A 22,121-nucleotide genomic window follows, 5' to 3' on the forward strand; every position below is an offset into this window, starting at 1 on the left:
TCTTTTTTAGTTCAAATTCCATCTTACACAGGCGTACAAGCATATATGAATTACAGGTTATTACAGTTGTAAATGAAGTTGAAAAAAAATTGCTAAAACGTGCAAAAAAGCACACTACTTGGTTCTAAACACTGAGATAACCAGAGGTTGAAAATTGCAAGCTCTAGAACTAATTGAGTATTTAAATTACATGCATTATTCAATATGAGTGAATCAGACATTAAAATAAACCAAAATGCCAAGCATGAAAACTTGGCATGAGAATTAATAAAGCATTTCAGAATGAGCTTTTTATCTGTGACATTTCACATTCATGAAGCAACAATTTATTTTCTGCAAACGCCATGAGGGAAAAATATAAGTCTGTCAAAATAAAAAAAATTGCCCATAGTGACGAGATAATTTATTAAGCAATCTACTGCTTAATTATCTAAAGGAGTGAAATAAAGTCAATTTTCCAAAAGCAAACTCAAAGATGGTTAATCCCCAAGAGCTATGTTACTGAGGCAGGTCTAGGTTGAACGCAATGGCTGCCTATAGACTGATGGCTGACAACTTGATTTACGCTGATAGGTCTCACGAACGAGACTTCAAAGTCGGACATTGTCATCCGTAATGAGAAATGCTGCAACACGATTAATCGGGGATGATCAATAAACGCTCTGATAGCAAAATGAAATACGCTGGCAAATGCTTCATCACCAAGGAAAAAAATTCCCCATGTTTTTTGATTCTTCATGAATCAATATACCTGGACATCATGGAGAGAAAATATGACACTTCAGCCCTCGATGAACGCCGGGCTCCCAAAGCAGTCCTGATTGAGGTATCGCACGAAAATTAATAAGTGTTGTAAAGTGATTTGATTGTCAACTCATTTCAAACGGCTATATGAATGCTTATAATTGGTATTGATTATTTTGGGAGAGAGAGAAGGAGGAATGAAGAGTGGGCTGAAGGACTGACATGACAATCACCATTTAATCAAGGTCCGTGAAACACACTCTAATGAGAAATTCCTATTGTAGTCTCCTAACTTGGGCACTCGAGCACTATCACTTTACAAATTTTTCCTCATACAACTTATCACTCAAATTTTGTTTGTGTCAGAAAAAATTGACCAGGGCTGGGAAAGCATTGTTCAAAAATTGATTACCAAAGATCTACTCATTAAAATCTATCTCAAATGCAATTAAGATTTTATCAAAAAGCAGTTTACATCAAACAGTTAAAATCTCAGTCTATTGCAAACTAAATTATGCTGTTCTAATTTTACAGTTCATCTGAAAGGAATGGAATGAAGATTTGTTGCTATACATAAAGCTTTTAAGTAATTTTAATGGGAGTATTCAATATGCCTGTCAGAAAACATAGTCTTCCAGGAAATATATGTTGACTACAAAAATGGTGTGATTGATTCATAATCCTTTGTGTATGGTACTCACCAATTAGACAATCAAGGTGGACTCATTGAGATATCAATACTGATGAAAGAACATCACACACAAAACAAGACCACCATTTTACTTTTTCAAAAATTTATAATATTTGATCATTAGATGCATTTTAAAAAATTTTATTTTTTTTTTAAGTTTTAACATTCCAGTCTTACTAAAACGTATGGCAATCTAACACTTTAGTTATGTGCTATGTTAATAGACAATGGGATTGTGGAATATAAAGTATTTGACAAATTTTATTATCTTAAAAAAGTGTTTAGAAAATGTATCAGTATGTGTTTTATTTTTCTTTAATACAAAAAGCAACCAAGGAAAAGTTCTTAGACAATTATTGAGAATGTCCTGAATGAAGACATAAGCTGAAGAGAGAGGGCAGAGAGAAAGAAATGATGAATCAGTTAATCAATAATTGTGAAAATTAAAATCTTATTTCAGCTACAAATGTCCTTCATAACAGTCTCTACTCAACCTAACACTGACTAAATCTGCTCACCATTTCCATGACAAATCTCTACAATTTACTAATTACCTTTCATGTGCCCACAAACAACCTTGACCCCTCACCTGCTGCAGCCGATGCTTCAGTGCTGCCCTTGACATTGACCTCTTTGGTCTTCAGTCTCAGTCTGGATGACTCCAAGTCATGTTCCACTTGGGCTAGCTTCTCTGCTAACTAAAATAAAAGAATAAGAAAATAAGAAACACTTTAAATCCTTTTTATCCAGTTTCTCTGTAATCAAGCATATAATAAGTATCAAATCCTTATTCTGAATTTAAAAAAAATCCTATTAAAGATGATATTCAGTAGTGAAACATTCAAAGTAAGAATAGCAGACTTACCTTTTTGTTTTGTGCCTTTGCAGCATCAAGTTCTGAGAGGAGGAGTGCTATCTGTTTTGATTGGTCAGCTGGATTACTGGATGCAGTGAGACCATAGCCATGTGAGAATGAAGGGAAATAGCCAGTCATTGAGGATTGCACATTGGAGGAGTGAGGAGGTAGGAATGGGGAACTTCTTAAACCAGAGGCAGCAAAAGGACTGTACCCTGTCTGGAACCCCACACCAGTGGATGGCTGCTGATCACATGGCTTGGCGTCTTTCTGAGGACTAGAGCTGAGATCTGTCACTTCTAAAGGAGTGTCCGCCTGTTCACTGGAGGCAGTGGCTGAATTCTGAGGAGCAAAGTTGTCCTCTACAACTGGTACACTGGTGTTCTGTTGAAGACTGGAGGTAAAGGTGGGCCTAATTGGCTGCCCTCTGGGGGACCCCATGTTGTAGGAGAACAAGGAGGGGTTGAGATAGCCAGCAGGGTAGGGCTGGCTGAGGTACATGGGTGGGGCAATGAAGGAGGGGGCATAGCTTCCAATTTGACTGAAGGATTGTGTGGGAGAGTTGGCAAAGGAGGAAGGCAGAGGTCTCCTGTAAGAGGTTGATGGAGATGTTTCTGAAGCTGCTGCAGCTGCAAAAAGAATGAGTTTTCTTTAAGTTACATAAATAATACTTTCTTTTTAAATCAATGATAAATTTCTTTGAAGAACAAAGGCCTTCTATCTGATTTACATGTATATCAAACTTTTTGTTATTCTGTGTTTTTAACAACAATAGCTGTTTTTTGACACGATACCTGAGGGTGTCTCTTCCTTCTTCTTATCAGACTGGTTCTCCTTATCAGCAATAATCTGGTTCTCAATATCTGAAAGGTCCACCCCATTGACAACAGCTGCAGCAGAGCTGAAAGATTAAATTGTCAATAAGGATATTTCCTGTTTTTCTTATAAAGCGTCTACAAAATCATTTGTATCATTCAAAATTGACAAGTTTTCAATAAAGTTCTATAAATATGAAAAAACTTCATAATTATTCAGTCATTCACCATGTGTTGCAAGATTATACAAAAGAAATAGACATTAGATCTATGATAAACGTGGAGCAATAGTTTTTGTTTTAATTTAAAGATTTATGAAACAGTTTGAAAGGATTTCGTAAGTGAACAAAGTACATTCACAATTGCAAACCAACTTCAAGCACGAATGATAAACTCTTGACTATTTATTTACTGGGATTGCTTTTTTGGTGGCTTCAGTTAGCAAATGCTTGTTATATTCATGATGTGCAAACAAAACAAATTCTATCTGCCATTAAACATCCCCTTTTGGCCTTTAACACAAGACAAAACATTAAAACTGTATCATAAGAGCTGTTGTATTAGAGTAAACACACAGGTTATGTTCACTGCACACCATAGCCTCGCTACTTCATTCATGCCCTATCCAGGTCTGTTTGAATTTGACAGTAAAATTACCATGATATAATCTTATGTATACAACAGTTCAGACTAATTAAGACAGCTCCAAACAAGATTATATCTGATAATCTCTATCTATGTTTGACATCTCCCAGAGTAAATACACATAAGAATCCCAAATCAAATACATGTTTATTTTGCCAGTGTTTTGCATTGTTGGGATCAGGTTTTATATGTGCGGGATCAAAACATTAATATGATATATCGAACAGAATATTTTAAAAGGCATCATTATCTGGCTGACTGAATACCAACACTGTCAGAATTTGTTGATAAATTAGTCACTCTAACAGCAGTGAAATATAGTACAAACACATCAACACAATGCATATACACAAAGCCAGAAAATGGAAAGCTTCAGTTTCCAGTACCGCGGTCAATGAAAGAACACCAGATCTGTATAAAACTCAGCAGAGTTATAAGGCAATATTTGCCATCAGTAATCAAATTGTTGGCTTCTATAATGAGCTAGCTACTGAGCTGGGAGTTGATTCTAACAGTTAGAAAATAAAGTTTGTTTCACAAACTTGCACAGCAATCTCTTCCAGAACAGTGATTTGTCCTACTCTTGTGCTATAGCTCTGTAGCTTGTCTATGTTGAATGGGAAAATATTTGTACAAGATAAAATAAGCAAATTCTCTCTAAAACTCAAATATGATCAGTGCTGATCAGATGCTTGTTGACATTACACTGTATCAATGTTAATTCAAGCATTCTCCTGACTTTGTGTAAACTAGAATCAGAGATAAATTGAACTAAACATGTTTGAAATACTCTGTGATGCTGTCAACAATGTGTTTACAGTTCCGAAGTTTATCATGATTACATTTGCTTAAGATATTTTTTCATGTCTGATGATTGCTGGTCAAACATCAGATACAAATGTTGACTAGTTGTCCTAATATCAACACCATAGAGTATCACCACTACCTGTATTACCAACAAGGAACTTACGGTAGCAGTCGTGCTCCATGGCTATAATAGCTGGTTCTTAGCTCTACACATAACCTACCAAGCTAATCAGCTAAAGATACATTAAAAGGACCTAGCAAGCATTCAAGACTTTAATACCAGGAATATATATTCAAAAATTTACTCAACTTCTATCATTTTCAGATATTAAACCTTAACTGATTAGTTTGAAAAAAAATCTCCTAATATGGTTACAGTTATCATCTAGGACACCATATTTTTTAAGAATGATATAATTATTGAACCTTCCAAAAGAAAGGATTTGGTCTTATGTAATATTACCCATATTTAGAAAATGCAAATAATGATTGTATGCAGTTTGTAGTTATGTATTTTGCAGAACATTAACAACCTTAGCAAAACCAAAGAAAAAAAGCCTTTACGAATGTTGTATTCACCTTGAGCAGGTAGAGAGCCTGATCCATTGTCGTTGGGAGATACACTGTCAGGTGAGACACCTGAATTATGAAGATGAGAGAGAAAGATAAGCTCAGTCTTGATCAATGGGTAATGATGGGTCACAGCCATATAGCTCCCTCCCTGTATACCATAGCAAATTCCCCACTCTCATCACTACACTACATTAGATTAAATTACAGATTTCACATAACAATTCTAATGTAATTTTCCTGAACTGGCAAAAATGATGCTTGATTAATTTTGATTAAAGATCGTGATAGAATTTATTACTCTGCAGGTTTAGCTGCGATCAATTCAGGATGTTCATCATCTACCATTCATACCAAGGGGTCATCAATCACGTATAAGGTCCAAATGATTGGACCAAATCTTATCATTTGTTTTGCTTCTGTTCGCAATTTTTTCAGCAGCTGGAATAGAAAAACAGTCTTAATAGGAAAACTCTATTTAACCCATTGTCAGATGGGATAAAGGGACTTTGTCCAAGAAGATCCCCTCATATTTCTCCCGTCTATTCCTTTAGTTAATTAAGGTATGGGTACAAATTCACCTCAGCAAACAGCAGAGAATTACTCGCTATTGACTTTACCAGAATTGCACAAATTTCATCCAATATAATAGAAAGAGCCCATGTTTGCTTTTAAGCAAGCTCCTGACAGGCTAAGAACCAGACTTAACATAATTTGCAAAATTTTGATCAGTTTCTCCTAAACGTTTAACCTAAGGGGATTTAATACTGAGGCTTAGTAATCAATTTGTTTGGCGCATAGTTGCCAATCAGTCGCCACCAAAATGATTGTTTTAGACTCGGGAACCTTTGGTTCTCAAAGAAGACAAGCTCTGATGAAACAAGAGGATGGTTCATATACAAATGAGAAGGAAGCTAAAGAGACCATGCAGCTAAACAAATGCATATTGAGTATTAGAGAACTGTTCATCATGTATTCATGTATCTTTTATAATACTCTCTCTCTCTCTTTCTCTCTCTCTCTCTCCCCTCTCTCCCCTCTCTCTCTTTTCTCTCTTTTGAAAATGTATGAGCCACAACAATGGTTTCTAAATAAAGCTTCGACCATAAAAACTCAAATTTAATTAATAAAATGAGTAACTTCACATTCCACCCACCATTCTATAAAGTTTTCAATAATTACATGTACTTTAAAAACTAAACAAATTCAACATGAAAAGATCTCCCAACTGACTATTATAACAATGACTGGTCACAAAGACAGAATTGCAATTCACATAATACAGAAAGAATCTAATGCAATCTTGCTGGGTTTTACAGAAACACTTTAGTTTGTATGAATGAAAGGGGATGTGTGTCACAGAATTTACCCAACCAGCATTCACACCCGTCCCATAGGCCCATTGTCCTTCAAAGTTTTTTTCTTTTTTAAATACTGGGCATATTTTTTTCATCATTTTCCATCTATCAATAGCTCTTTTTATCTTGCTTTCAGAACAGCAAAAATTAATCAAACACGTCTGCGCTGATATAAATCGATGTGGAATTTTCTATAGGAGATCATCTCCATTTAAACCTTGCAATACCATAATGATGGCAAAGCATTTAAAAGCAAGATCTTCATCTGATACTCGCCACAATAGCTTTATTATCCTTGACAATCTGAAGTTGCTTAAGAGTTAAAAAGTACATTATTTCCAATTTAGCATCATTTTAGATCCAGCCTAAGCGTCACTACATAATGGTCATACAAATTCCTGAAACAACTTCTTAATAATGGCACGGAGATAACATAATGTTCAGTAATAGATAAATCAGCTATGTGACTGCAATTTCTCCGAGTATTCAGTTTCTGCCAATAGTGAAAAGTCTAAATAAGTGCTTAGTGCCCCATATATACTGTAAATGCATTTAACCATTTGCACTAGTTTTATCAATCATCAAAACAGGGTGTAATTTGAAGCAAAGTGTCAGAATTATTTCAATAGGGCAAGTTAGTTACAGGGATTTAAAACACATTGACTTTATTTTGTCGCTCAATAAAGACATAATTGTGTACCAAGAGAGACAACTCAGTTTTGTTGTGACACTTGATTCAGGTAAGTAAAATGTAAGTTAAAATTTAGCCATATATATTTAATTACAGTTGAATGCACAATTTAAATTTTACTAATACGTGTATTCCATTTAATAATGTACTTTTTTTTTTTTAGAAAACTCTTATCTTTTTAGATATTTTGCCTATTTTTGCTATATCTCATAATAAATATATATCTTTAATTGAAAAGAAATAGAGGGTGCCACTATGTCAGTTACAATACTACCTGCTACATGTATTAAAAAAAAACATCAACAAGTAATTCATCCCGTGTGTAAAAAAGAAGAAACATTAATTACAAACCCTTTTAAAACATAATGTATTGCACCGACACATAAATTAGGCATGATAACACACTGTCTGGCTAAAGAAAGATAACTCTGTTTTGGAGTACACTTCTGTGAGCTGTCTATGTAATGTCACAATGGATTATGGTTTACTGACAAGGTCTGACACCAGACAAGGGGGGCAATGATCGGCAGTATTACTGTCTCTTACTGTCACACCACTCTCTGATGGCAAATCAATCAGGAATGTTTTAGAACTCCTGTATAATAAACAAGCTCCCTGACAGAATATATCTGTCCACATTTCAAACTGTATTCTCTTAATTTTAGATTTGGCCTGGTAAAGACAGATAAAAGATAAGAATAAAAAAAAATTAATGAATGGGCTAAAAAAAACTGAGACAAATACTTCCATTTTTTTTCTTCTTTGCTGGTTTCTTTAATTTTCTATGCCCTTCCATTTGTTTACTTGTTTGTATTTTTTTTTTGTCTTCACCCATCTCACCTCTGTTTGGGAGTGTCCTGAGTTTTCTCCATTCTGTCAACAACTGACCCCTCCTCTACACTGTTGTCATTGATGGTCAGGCTGGTGTCCAGGGGGTCAGACTTGCCGGCCCGTGGGAGGCGCTCCCTCAGCTCTCTGTTGACTTCTGGGTTGTTGTACAGGTCTGTAAGATGAGACTGAAGTCTCTCTTCGGCTGCTTGACGGAGTTGTCTTTCCTGCTCTATCACCTTGTCCCTACAACACAATCTCGATATTTTAGCCTTTCTGAAATATATACTTCTGCAGTACTGCATCGATTATGGGTGACTAAATATGTCGGTGGCCTTCAGAGTTTGTTGTTATATAATGCACAAGCTATGCCTGGTTGTTGACTCGGATACAATATTCCACCCAATAAAAACATGGTTATATTCATATCATAAATGATATGACTTCCTAAAATGTTATTTCAAGGAATGAATGTATATATATAAGAAATGAATTTCAATTTTGAAGATTCATTGGGTTATGAACTACAACATCAATGATTTCACATTGGCGTATTATTTTCAGGAAGTGCATTTAAAATTGAAATTTATTTATTACTAATAAATGTAAAACACAGAGAATGATAAAATCCTAATAAACAATACAAAAAACCCAGAAATTGATACAGTATGTACTGTAAATTCCTAATTAACGCAAGGAATAAATATTCGCGTAAAACCACAAGAAGCCTGTCTTGCGAATTTTAAAATCTTGCTTTTAATTTTCGACATGTGTAAACTACATGAAAGTATGATAAATTTCGGCATTTCCCATTTTATGTTCTTGGGATTTGATGGAAAACCATCAAATCATGGAATTAAGTACTCAGGTAAAATAAGGAATCTACAGTAACATGCATGTGTAGGGATACATGACCAGCATTCTGTAAACCAACTTTTATTATTCAAATGGGAGAAATTTTTGTGAGGTTTGTGCAGCGAATATTTCTCACCATGAACCACTTATTGTCATAAGCTTGTAATAACAACACAGATGTTGATAAGGTTGCTTGGTCATGAAAATAAGTTGCCACGAACGGAACCAAATTGTGAAAAAAAGGTTGCGAATAAAATCTGGTTCACAGTAACTGCCATAATGGGAGATTAATCAAGGTAAAACAAATCAAAAATGTGCATTATATATCTAACATAGTACTTGAATGCTAAATGACATGTTTTAAATATTCACTTTCTTTCTACAAACCTCGAAGGAGACCAGAACATCCAGACACAAGTTCAGTCAGGGCAGTACACAATCTGAGTGTAAGTAAATGTAATGCAGCACCTGAACGTAACTTGTTTTCTTTTCATTAAATAAAGGACTTTAGATTTAATCTAGCTTTTGATAATTTTGCATTGTGAAGTTAATGCCCGAGCTGAGGGGATTTAAGTTTTCAATGCAAGCTGTTAACAGAGTAAATGGGGTAACAAAATTTAAACTGCTATGGAATAATCATTTAATAGAAGAAGTTGAAGTTCCTAGAGGATTATACAAGATTATGAATTAATGCAATCAACTGGATTTAGGCTGCAATAACATAGTACCAGTAGTACATGCAATAGATCAATCACATAATCCAATGCTTTAAACAGCTAACATTTAAACCTTTAAAACTGTAAGATTCCTTTGTATCTAACGCATCTACATGTACTAGACTATAAGTATATGCATTTAATGCAGAATAACTTTCAACCCATCAATCATTTGGAAATCATGAAAGTTTTGGAATCTGATCATTGTCTCCCTTTTATGAAATACTGCTTAAGAGACTTCAGACACCAGAACCACAAACTAGGATATAAACTTTATAAATAAAAAATTAAATTCAAATTGCAATTCAGGAATAATTTCAATGAATATATTTGCCATTTATATTTTCCTCCAAACAATAATGTAAACATTTAAAATACTAGCTAAGGATGTGACTTTTATACTGTAAATCAAAAATACTCATTCACGTTCATCTAAAAAATTTACTCAATTGATTGCTCTCATTTGGCAAGTATGGGTAAGAGATTACATTTATGACATAACTACTGTAATGACTTTCTAATGGTGGATTGACCAATGTTTCTTGTTTGAACATCTATCTCTCACGTCTAATAATCATCAGGACCACATGTAATACATGTCCAATAACAGCATTTGCATGCATTTAAATTGTTATGTCAAATAATCAATATATATTTCACAGAATTACATCAAGAATATTGATAACTATTCTTTTAAAATTCTTAATTTATAACCCAGATTACGGGTATATTTGCTTGATACTGAGTAATTACATGAGTAAAAAAATTAAAAAAAACAAAAAATTACAATAAAAGCAATATTACTGTATGTAACATATGTATTAAAGTTTAACTATACATATTCATTCCCTAGCTGTCTCAGAATGATGAAAATCAATAAAAAAATTCATACCATTTTCAAAATTTCAATAATTTAGTACCAGTACTACTGTACTATCAAATCAACAGTCTTACCAGAATTACCGGTATGCATTAGGAGTAAACCTACCGATATATCAATTAATATAGAGAATTGAATAATAATAACCCTTATAGAATTTCACTTTGGCAAATTTAATCTGAGGCCCCAGTGATCAATACCCTACAGATGTTGCATGTGAACTACAGTAACCTAGCACTGAAATCACAACAGTATTGATCTGGAGACTCACTCAATTATTCAGATGAATTTGTAGCTACATGTATGCTTGTCAAGCTTTCCTTATTTTTAAAGTAGACTAGTCTTAAGAGTGAATGAAGAATCCACATACATAGCATGCAATTATTTTAATGCACAACATCATATGTATATAAAACATGTATGTTGGCTTTCTGATAGATTTACCACACCCCGACTATATGATCATCACCTCATATTACTCCAAGAATGATTCCTGATTATAGTACTTATATTCATATAATGTTCAGCAACTGAAATATATATTAAATATTAAATTATTGACATTTTTTATGTTATTTCTGTATAATTATGCAAACCCTGCTTGAAATCATATACATATAACAATCAATGAATAATACTTATACTACAATCAATTAATGTAAAAAAAAAAGGCCAAGATTTCCTCTTTGATATTTCCACTATTTTTACCTGCAGAAATTGACAAATCAAAAAGTTTACAAAGTTATGATGCAAATAATTGACAGCATTTTGCTTGGATGTTTTCAGAACACGTCACCTTCCCCAATTTTTGCACATAATCCTGTGCTACTGTGTTTTATGCCAAACAAAATCCTAACTGGCCATAGATTTTTCATGTTGTCTAAGTCCTTTGACCTGATGCCTTAGAGGAAACATTTCAAATGAAATATCATGGATTTTTTCTATATATTGAATCTCGTTTGAACCTTGATATTCATTTTGGGAAAAAGTTACCAAATGGTTTTGATCTTAAAAATGAAACCATACACTCTCAGTAGAGGTGATGATCCAAAAAGATATTCTCAATCATATTTGGATTTAACGAGGCCGGGTCTAATTAGTTCTGCCCTAGATTTTTTAATGAAATTTTTTACCTGAATTTCTACTGATATAATTATTGTTTTAAGATTAAAAAATAAGACATTTACCACACCGTTTTTTTAGGGGGTCATCTCAAAGTTTGTTAATCTTTAACATAGGACCCTATGGGATTTCGCTTGAAATGTATCAATTTTGCACATTTTTTTAAACTTCTGCCCTAGGGATTTCTTTTTCTGTTCTACATATTAAACTTATTGCTAAAAGGCATCAAATGGTCAAATAAAAAAAACCTTTTACCTCCCGGTTTGTTCCAGGGGTCTTATCAAAGTTGATTATTGTATGCCCAATTTCCCAAATTTGTCAGATAATGGCTATTTTTTATTTGACAAAGGCGGAAAAGGTGATCTTTATAGTATTATTAAAGCCTTCAGACATATTTAAGTAATAAAAAAATATATAACATCACATATTAAGGGTCATTAATATAAAATACATGGTTACTGTCTTGAAATATATGAATTAAGCTATATTTAGGCGGGTTAAGAAAACGTGACAGAGGGTTTGGCCTGCTGAACCCTCTTCACTTTTTCGACCCGAGCCCAAATATAGCTTATACTTCGAAACAGTTATGTTTATTCCACAATATAACATTAATTTTACGCATTAAACGAGCCATTTTCAACAAATTTCGCTGAATATCTGCAGATAAAACTATCACGCCATGGCGTCAAACAAGCAAAAAGATGACGTCACAATACAAATGAAACGCTGCGCGAAAGCGTGCGTACTCGTTCTGTACTCGGCCTCGTTAAAAGAGGAAATTACCGAAAAAAATACATTTGGCTGTTATATTCTTGAACAACTGTTTAAGATAATCAGATAACTTTTTCATATTCAAGAGAATGTAATTGTTAAGGAATTTTTGAATAAAATAATTGGCAGAAAAGGGGACATGTTCTATGGGAACATTCTGAAATCTGCAAAGTGTAGTATGATGGTCAGATATGCTAAAGATGGTCACCTTAGGTCACTGATCAGACAGCTAGCAGCTGGCTACTATGCATAAAGCAAACCTGGTGATTTAATGTACATAAGGTAAAGGACCGACAATGAATTCTGTATGAGGGTTGTTTGATTACAATTGTAACCTTTATGTGCTGCTACATGTCACTGACACCCAATGTAAACACGCACCTGTCATCGATCTCATCTTGTAAATCCACTAATTTATGTCGAGCATTCTCCTTCGCCCGACGGAACTCACTGATTAACTTCTTATCGTACTCATTCATTAATTTCAAAACCTTTTCTGGCGATCTATCCAGTCTTCTGTGATACCTAATTTCTGGAATCTTATCATTATCTCCATCCCCCTCCATCTTGAATCCTGTGTAAACTGACACTGCATTATGGGAAATTTTAATTTTAAGTTTAGTACGGATAGATTTACTATTTCCGGAATTTGACATTGTATGAAAATTTCCGAATCACATTTCATTGGCGGATCCAGAGGGGGGGTTCCGGGGGTCGGAACCCCCCCCCTTTCTCTGGGACATATGAATTTTTTTGAAAACGCTTAATGCCTATTTAAAGGCAATTTTCCTCATTTATAATGGAAAGACTAGAGTTATCTCAAATAAATGCTTTTAAAATTGCTTATTTAAAGAATTTCGTTAATTTTGTTCTTATATAAAAAAAAGAACCCTATCGATTTTTTATCGAAATAAAGTACATTGTACTCCCCTTCAGCATCTGGTGTTTACTACATTGAGTAAACATGTGGAAAATTAAAGAAAAAATACATAAAATTAAGCAGTATCGCTAATAACACAACATCTACAATGCATTTTCTACTCTATAAATGATTATACATGTAGTTCATACAGTTTTGAACTGACAAGCCATCGAGTAAAACGACGTTCAAGAACGAGTACATGCATTCGTTTTACTTTAAAAAGCCGCTTTCAAATGTATTGTTTAGTAAATTAACTTAAGTAATTAAAACAGATGAGTTTTACTTCGTTTCATATAAGAAATACAATCGATAGAAATCAAAATTGATTAATAGTTCAGAATTTAAAAACATCAAAGAATTAAAAAATTAACAAAATATCCATTTTTATTATAGTTTGTCGTAATTAGTCTGAGTTATTTTTTGCGTCTTAGTGTTTCTTTTCTGTGAAGCATAGAAGCACTTTCTCATTGCTGGAGCCTTGGGTTTCTTGTGGCTAGATATTATGCAAATCTTCCTTACCTAAACCAAAACGGCAAAACGCTCAATAATGCAGTGCACTCTGCTGTTGAAATAGATGTGAAATAAATAGTGATGAGATAAATGTTTATTAAATACAGATGTATACCACAGGGGCCAAGCTCGTTTTAACATTAATTTCAATGTAACCATAATCTTTATAAAAATATATGTATGCTGCATGTATTTTTTTTATCAAAAACACTAATTTTAAAAAGTAATATTGCTACATGTATAGGTTTCTTTAGCCTCTCTCTGATCCAAATGTTTATTAAAATAATATTGTATATCCCTTCGCAATTTTACGAATTGAAGAAAACTGGGTGCCACCAGATATACGTCTGAAAGAAACTTAAAAACAAGATTTTATTTTTGAAAAAAGGAAAATATTAACGTCTACACGGGACTTTCCTTGATGCGATAAAAAACCTTAAAAATAAATGTCTGAGAGAACCGGTACATGTATATATAAACAATAAAATGCTTTCTTTAGTGATTCATTAGGGATATGAAGGTAGCGTCATTGCAGGAAAAATACATAACCCGCGTTCATCCCGCGTTAACGGGTTATGTAAATTTTTCCTGCAATGATCGCTACTTTCATAACCCGCATGAATCATCAAAGAAGGCATTTTATTGTTTATATTAACATCTTTTTTTAACTTATATATAAACTGATTATGAAAAGTTAGTAAAATTCTATAAATTAAAAATATTTGATGAATTTTTTAAAAAAATATTCTAAAATTTGTTAAATCAAACAAAATTAAATTAGATTTGTTATATAGATTTATACAATTAAATTCATGAATTTGAATATTCTAAAATATGTTTGACAGGTCTTAAATGGGCTTCAAAGCAATACTATATACACATGTTTACTGTATATTCTACAGAATGGAACTGAAGAAGAAGAGAGGGAAGAAAAGAGACAGTAAATATATCAACTTGCGAAGGAAGACGATCAAACAACAGCCAAGAAACCCTCAGAACAGAAGAGCAACAGCATGGGAGATGCAGGCAGACCTCGGACCACGGCTGGTATTTCTAGATGTTATCCACACCAATCTCCGTCCTTACATCGTATTATGGTCCCAGGAAGGCAAAAAGATAATAATGGTGGAGCTAGCGGTCTCATTGGAAGACAGATGCGAGGTGGCCTACCAGAGACAGAAATTAAAGTATCAAGATCTGGCAGACGACAACCGCAGCAAAGGATGGAGTGCATGGATTTTCCCAGTGGAGATGTGCTGCAGAGGATTCCCAGCCCAGTCTACGTGGAGAGCAGAAACAGGCCTGGGAATTATAAGGGGAAAGGAAGAAAAGCTGGAATACAGAGACTGTCAACATCATGCTGTTTATGGTGGAAAAGAGCGGTGCAGAGCTGGTTGCCATCTACAGACGGACATTGATTTGGCCAATCATTGCTGACTCACCACCTCGAGGACGTTCCAGGATAGGAGTCGAAACGACCGATGACGGGTGGACCTGGCTGACGACGTCTGTAGATTTAGCATGAACTCATTGTTTAGGTATTACAGAATTGGATGCAATATATGTACATGTACTTTCCCTCTATAATGACGGTATGATGAGTGATAAAAGTTACAGAGCGAGTACCAATCAAATATTTTATTCCTTTACGCCTAGACGTATATATATATATATATATATATATATATATATATATGTAACGTGCAAGGGGGTCACTGCCTGTGATCCCCGCGGGCCCGTACCCGAGATAGAATCGGATAGCCCTGATTGCTGCCAATATTTACAAGTGCAGGCTTTAATCACCGCTCCTGCACATATATAGGGACTCAACGTTACGCAGGCAGGGATGACCGCACACCTACGCAACTGAACAGGTACCAACGTTAACGCAAGCAGGGATGACCTCACACTTACGCCAACAGTTCAACCTAACGCAAGCAGGGAGTGCCGCACACTTGCGCTAGAAAGGCCAGAACACCAGCAGGGATGACCACACACTAGTGCTCCGCCGCAACCACCACCAATACAAGCAGGGATGACCGCACACTTGTATTGATGCAACACAGAGCAGGGATGACCGCACACTCTGTATCGTAGGTTAGATAACACGAAGATTAGCAGGGAAGTCCACACACTCAATCTAGCCGTACCTGTTCAAGTTTGACCCCAAACAGTCGTTCTCGTAACGCATTTGACACTGTCCCTATATATGTGCTGGCCAAGAATAATTTGTGGTATCTAAAAACGGGAAATCGAAAATAAACAAACTAACTAGACCTAACCTAAAACTACTTATGCCAAACAACTTATTTACAAAGAATATTTATTATTGTAAAACAAATAATCATCACACTAATTGGTAATTATTGGAAACAATAATTAAATCATCAAAAATCAATAAATCAAAGGGGAATAACTCTTGCTAAAAAAAATATATTAAGAAGCTGCCCGCTTCATATATATATAGTTGCATTCATGTGTAGTCACGAAAGTGCTCCATGATCTATCCTAAACCAATGTAACATTCGAGTGGAGTGCAATAATAAATAGGATTTTATGCCAGATTGCTGCATCACACCTGATCAAAGACCCCCACCACCCTACAATGGCCCCACGATAACAGAAACGATTTCCCGTCATCTACATACATTTTGGGTATTGTAAGAGCTTTTTAATGAGAGAAGAAAATAGTAAAGAAGTGAAATCTCCTGCCAATGGTCTGTTGACAATGCACTGTCTTATAGAGCTTCATGAAAGACAAATGCATTGACCTTATAAATGTTTTTGTTGCTTTTAAATAATCGGACTTCTGGCATCAACACTGTTTGATCTTTCCGTTTAGGCTGATATAGCAGAACATAATGAAAGGTTATATACAGCGTGTAAATCATTGCATCGATGCATATCACTATTTAAACTATTGTCTGTGAAAGTTCAATAATGATTGTGGGAATCCTTTTAAATGTAACAAATTTTCTCTGATTTCAAATTGACCAGTTCTGCAAGTGAATATGATAAAGAAACGGAAAACCGTACATTGCCATGTATTAATACATGTATACAAAAATACGAATTATAACTACCTGTATATATATTTAAATGTATGCATGTATGCATCTTCTCCAGCCAAGAGTTATGGAAGAGAAGATTGGATGGTAAACCCTTGGGTAGCGATGATGACAAACATGCCAAACAGTCATATTTCATCGACCGTATATATACATATTTCTTAATCACACAAATGTGCATGAGTCACTTACCTTAATTAAGTCACAATGTAACAGGAATCTAAATCTTGCAAAGTTTACACTGACTGAAGTAACGGATGCTTTTTCTTTGTCATTATCCCCGTTTTATAGCAGTGAAAAACCACCTTCAGATCCATTCATTGTTGAAATGAAGCACTGGCACCGACTTCATACGTGTCCGTTTCTAACTGCAAAGACTTTTGTTCTTGCTGCACCAAGAGTGAAAAAGAACATTTACTACCATTGTACCCAATTGAAAGGATCAATGCACAACACAATTGAAATTGTATGAAAACTCCGATCTTTTCATTGCCTTTAGCGTTGTCAATTTACATTTTTAAATGTTATTTCCTTCATGTATGAATGTGTGAATGTTCTGTTTTCTATTCAGTCTACAATCTTTTCACGTAAAAGTGGGTTACGTAAATCTTGTATTAAGACCAGCAATATAAGCTGAAGCCTTGAAAAGATTTTGCTATCATCTGATGATAGCATTAAACGAATTAAATGACATGCTTGTCAAATTCTTACAAGGCTGGCATAAAATCCTGTCGACTGAACAAGCACAGTAAAACATTAATGTAGACCGCATGTTTCCCTCTCCTGGATTTGATATTTCTAATATATGTTGTACAAATCAATCATTTCATGTGGAATATAAAAATACATTGACATCTTTTAAAGTCAATCAAATAAGAAAAAAAATAAGTAAGTATAATTGACCCTTTATGAACCCTGAGTTTTGCGGACGGTGGATTTGACGCATATATAAGAACATTAAGCATTCACGCCTCGATGATGCCCAGTAAACATGTTTTGTTTTCAAATGCTGCACCTCCTGAGCAAAATCCTGGTTCAAAACATTAAACTTCCTAACGTACGTAGTCTGATTCATCATTTCATCAATGGAATTCCCTCAGTTAGAGAGTATATATAAGAGAGTGACTGTTAATTATAATCGCACTATTAAAAGAAACTGTCGCTCTAGATAACATTTCCAAGTACATGTACATATCTAGCTGACCTGACTTATTTTGCAAGAAAGGAGAACAGAGTTCGAATTACAGGTAACTTTATTATATTCAAATGTACCGGCACGCATAACATAGGCGTAAATGAATGTGTATCAATTTCTTATTTGGTCAGTTTCTTTTAAAAAGAGTCTTAACAATATACCAGTTCTTAATAGTTTGTTGCGATGATATTAAAAATGTCATATTGTAACTTATATAAGGAATAGATAGACTATACTCTATGATTATCAATCGTAAATTGAGGAATATGGTATCGTGCACATGGAAACACTCCTGTAAACTTTTGCATGCATTTGACTCTTCTAAGATCTACATGTATGATATGCAAAAGCTTAGCCCCTACAAGAACGAATTCACTAAAAAAAATTGAAACGATACATTAAAACTTCAATTCCTCCTTGAAAAAAACCACCTTTCTATTACAGATTTTGGATATGACCTGCAGGGATGGAAAAGCATTCTTCATATTTCTTGCCGTGGTGACAGTAATACCCCAGAAGTCGGTTCAATGGGACCCGGATGCTGGTATGGTGACGTCATGGACAAAGTATCCGAGAGTTACAGTAAACGTATCGTCCTCTTCCGGCACATCTGATCCAAGATCAGTAGTGGATGACAACGACAACACAATGTGGGTTTCCGGAAGCTGCCTGCCGAGTGGCTTTGTGGGTGACCCAGAACTGAACCTGTTCCATGGTCTTTGTGACAATAACAATTTATGCTCGGTGTCAAATAGTCCCGATATTTACAAAGCGACTGATGGCAACCCATCTTACACTGTAGCTACAATTAACCCCGGACAAGATTCCTCCGAGGCCAAGTTAGTGATTAGTCTACCTCAACCCGAGGTGTTGATGTTTCTCACTGTCTGGGGTATATACAACCACGGTACTACCAAGATGTCTTTGTTTGACAGTAACAACATTCGACGGGATACAAGGTTGCTTGTATCCGCTGATAGCTACAAACAAATTTCGCTTACCAACATTTCTTACGCTGTCGCTAAGATAGAGTTTAATTCTAGTCAACAATTTCAAATCAAGGAAGTTGCTGCTCTTGGGAGCAAGGGATGCATCGCCAAACTGACACTGGATCTCGGGGACACACGTATGATTCAAGCAATTCGATCACGACATTGGGCTGGACATAACACAGCCTCTGCCTTAAAATTAAAGATTTCTGAATTCGGAAATTCCTGGATATCGGTAGATTTAGACCCAAATGCCGTTAATGCCGTTGTCACGCGTCTCTCATCACTGACCAGAGGTCGTTTCATCGCTTTTGAATATCGTCTTTATCCGAAATCTTATAACAAAGTTTATCTTTGGGAAGTGGATGCATGGGATGAAAATTCAATTTGGGGAGCAAAAATACCACCCAAACCTCAACAATATACCATGCGATCTCTGCTGGGAGTCAACGGAATCTGGGGCTGGGGGAATAACAAGTACAGTTCATCACTACAACAAGGGGAGGGACCGACCCTCTACAACGCAGTGGCTTCTCACGCCAGGAACTACCACAATATGGACTGGGACGTCCTGGATCCCGACAATGACCCAGAATATTCTGAAATGGGAGAAGGCAGGGGAACGAATGCCAAGTCATGGTTGAATTGGGACACAGAGTACAGAGCCTGGAAAACTGCTAACCTAAAGGTTGATGTATCCGTCCAATTCTCAAATTTCCAGCAATCAAGATGGGATAACCTAAATGCTTCTGCTTTTAACTACGGGAAAGAATTCGCAAAGCACTTTGGTTCTGCGGCCGGGAATAATTTAGTTGACGCAGTGGAAGTTGGAAACGAACCTTGGTCTTACGATGCAGCGTTTTATAAAGACCTTCTTCGAAGCATGTCTGCAGGAATAAGAAGCGTAGACTCCCAAAATAAAGTTCTCCCTGGAGCATTCCAAGCCCATGAAAAGAGATCTTCGCGTAATTATATAGGAACTCGTATAGACGCTCCAATAGCTAACAACGTGAGTGTCATCAATTTCCATACCTACAGCTATGTCTCTAGTTATACAGGGGCGAGGATGGGGGTACATCCTGAACACCCCGAGTCCTCCTTCAACAGCTTAACAAACATGATGAGATGGAGGGATGTTAACCTGCCCTCTCACCCGGTGTGGGTGACGGAATGGGGGTGGGACGCGCCATCAGGGACCGAAGCATGTACATTCCCGGAATGTGTTACAGAGACTGCACAAGCTATCTACGGACTGAGGGGACTTTTAATTTTGTCTAGGAATGCTGTAGACAGGGTCACTTGGTTTTTCTATGCCAATACACAATGTGACCATCTTTATTGCAGAAGTGGTTTGACCGGCTCACCAACAACTGGCTTCATCAAGCGTCCTGTGTTCCACGCCTTCAAAGTTTTACTTGATTTTCTGGGCGACTATTATTTCCAGTACGCCCTGAATGAGAGTCAAGAGAGCTACATTTATCTGTTTGGCGAAAAAGTGCACAATCAGAAGCCATTTGATGAAGAGGTTAAAGTTAGGGGAGCCAAGTATATGATACTGTGGAAACCGGAAGCTCTCGAAGATGGCGGATCTACTCCGTTGTTCTACGTGTTTCCACATGGAACCAATCCTGTTCACGCTGTGAGATTTACCGGAACTAATGTACCCTACGTAATAGAACCCCTTCATTACCAGTCTGATATTCAAGGCAAACTCACTTTGAACATTACGTCATATCCGGTTTTAATAGAACTTTCACATAGTCCAGTAGCACCTGTCGTTGGATTCTGATCACTGACTTTAAATGCCATGTATTATATTGATCATTTATATCATTCTAGAACAGGTTTTAAAAAATATCAGTTGATATACACAAAGCTGTTTACATTTTCGAGATAAATAGTTTGAAGTGGCAGTGTAAAATATACTCGTAAAAGACTAATACATATAATACATGTACCGATACATGTGTCAACTTTAATAAGTTTATCTTAAAAACTTGTCGATGTTACAAATAAAAGATTTGTTTCAATCTGCTTCAAACTACTTCATGTATATTATATAATACAAGATTTGTTTATTGAGCGAAGTGAGCGTTAAATACTAGTACATGTGTTTATATTATCTTAACAAAGAAGTCTTTTGGATATAAAAAAAAAAATCTGACCCACTTGTACAAATGACAAACAATAAAAGCGGCGTGACCCTGATGACTAGAACGTGGGTTTTTCGTATAATAGTCAAGTCTTTTTTTTTTTTGGTAAGCACAAATTGAGTTATTGCGTTGCCAAAAAAATTCCAACAGGCAAATAAACTATAAGATACAATCAAAATGTATATAGGAGCTTTCAATATACTACTTTATCGAACTTGTTGTTGTCATGGAAGTCATGAAATTGATTTGAGTTATCGTCAGTTTTTGATAAATGTGACAAATGTTCATGAAATTTCCATAAGCCTTTATCAGCAAATTTTTTTTGAACTTAAAAGGAGAATATACATCAAAGTGGCATAGTTCGTTGAAAAGTTCCTTTCGGTATGATATACTGCGGCTTTTCAAATTTATTCTCTTACATGCTGAACAAATGAAGACCTTATTAAATTGGGGTCCCAGTCTTCTAGTTACAAATCAAAACGCACATACTGATTTGAAAATTTCAACATTTTGTTGGATTTCTTTACGAATCTGATGTTTTTGTCCCTTCCGTCAATATTTCACGCAGACCAATCCAACAATGCTGTTCTACATGGAACTAATTATGTTCAAGCTGTGAGATTTGCCGGAAATGATGTACCGTACGTAATAGAAGCACTTCAATACCAGTCTGACGTTCAAGACAAACTTTATTTGAACATTACTTCATATCCGGTTTTAATTGAATTGGCACATCAACCAGTTAAGGAATTTGGATTCCAGTCATCTATAACTTTGATACCACGTGTCAAAGTGTAAAATGTACCTTGTATATATGTACATACAACCATCATCATTTGAATAAAACAAAATGAAAGAATGTTCTTGTTCCATGCAGAGCTACTTACTTTACTTTTCCATATTAAAAGTAACGTGATAAAATCTAAATATCATAA

General features: G+C 35.3%; 2 protein-coding genes across 6 annotated transcripts in view; one reads left to right on the forward strand and one right to left on the reverse strand.

Annotated features, from left to right (window-relative positions):
* LOC128178245 (mirror-image polydactyly gene 1 protein-like) overlaps positions 1 to 17,180 on the reverse strand; it is a 29,700-nt gene extending 12,520 nt beyond the window's left edge. For 2 of the 4 annotated variants that reach the window (XM_052845328.1, XM_052845329.1), the window contains exons 1-5: positions 12,731 to 12,939; positions 8,018 to 8,251; positions 3,086 to 3,192; positions 2,301 to 2,920; positions 2,025 to 2,133 (exon numbers count right to left, since the gene is read on the reverse strand). In XM_052845328.1, coding sequence (XP_052701288.1) covers positions 2,025 to 2,133; positions 2,301 to 2,920; positions 3,086 to 3,192; positions 8,018 to 8,251; positions 12,731 to 12,915 — 1,255 coding nt within the window. In that variant the 5' untranslated portion in view covers positions 12,916 to 12,939. Of the gene's footprint in view, positions 1 to 2,024; positions 2,134 to 2,300; positions 2,921 to 3,085; positions 3,193 to 8,017; positions 8,252 to 9,247; positions 9,467 to 12,730; positions 12,940 to 17,041 lie in introns of those variants that run through there. The other 2 variants (XM_052845331.1, XM_052845330.1) reach the window with 2 other exon arrangements.
* LOC128178244 (uncharacterized) lies at positions 15,090 to 22,120 on the forward strand. Of its 2 annotated transcripts, none has more exons than XM_052845327.1 (2): positions 15,090 to 15,319; positions 18,489 to 22,120. In XM_052845327.1, the coding sequence occupies exon 2, from the start codon at positions 18,498 to 18,500 to the stop codon at positions 20,820 to 20,822; it is 2,325 nt and encodes a 774-aa protein (XP_052701287.1). In that variant the 5' UTR covers positions 15,090 to 15,319; positions 18,489 to 18,497; the 3' UTR covers positions 20,823 to 22,120. The 2 variants fall into 2 exon arrangements, with proteins under 2 accessions (XP_052701287.1, XP_052701286.1); XM_052845326.1 differs by lacking the exon at positions 15,090 to 15,319 and adding an exon at positions 17,845 to 18,096.
* Position 22,121: the final 1 nt, after the last annotated feature.

Source organism: Crassostrea angulata, chromosome 3, assembly GCF_025612915.1.
Source record: "Crassostrea angulata isolate pt1a10 chromosome 3, ASM2561291v2, whole genome shotgun sequence".
Classification (NCBI taxonomy): Eukaryota; Metazoa; Mollusca; class Bivalvia; order Ostreida; family Ostreidae; genus Magallana; species Magallana angulata.

What these genes read in the sequence shown, in the direction of transcription:
- LOC128178244 (XM_052845327.1), top strand. Translation starts at nt 18,498, where the DNA reads ATGACCTGCAGGGATGGAAAAGCATTCTTCATATTTCTTGCCGTGGTG.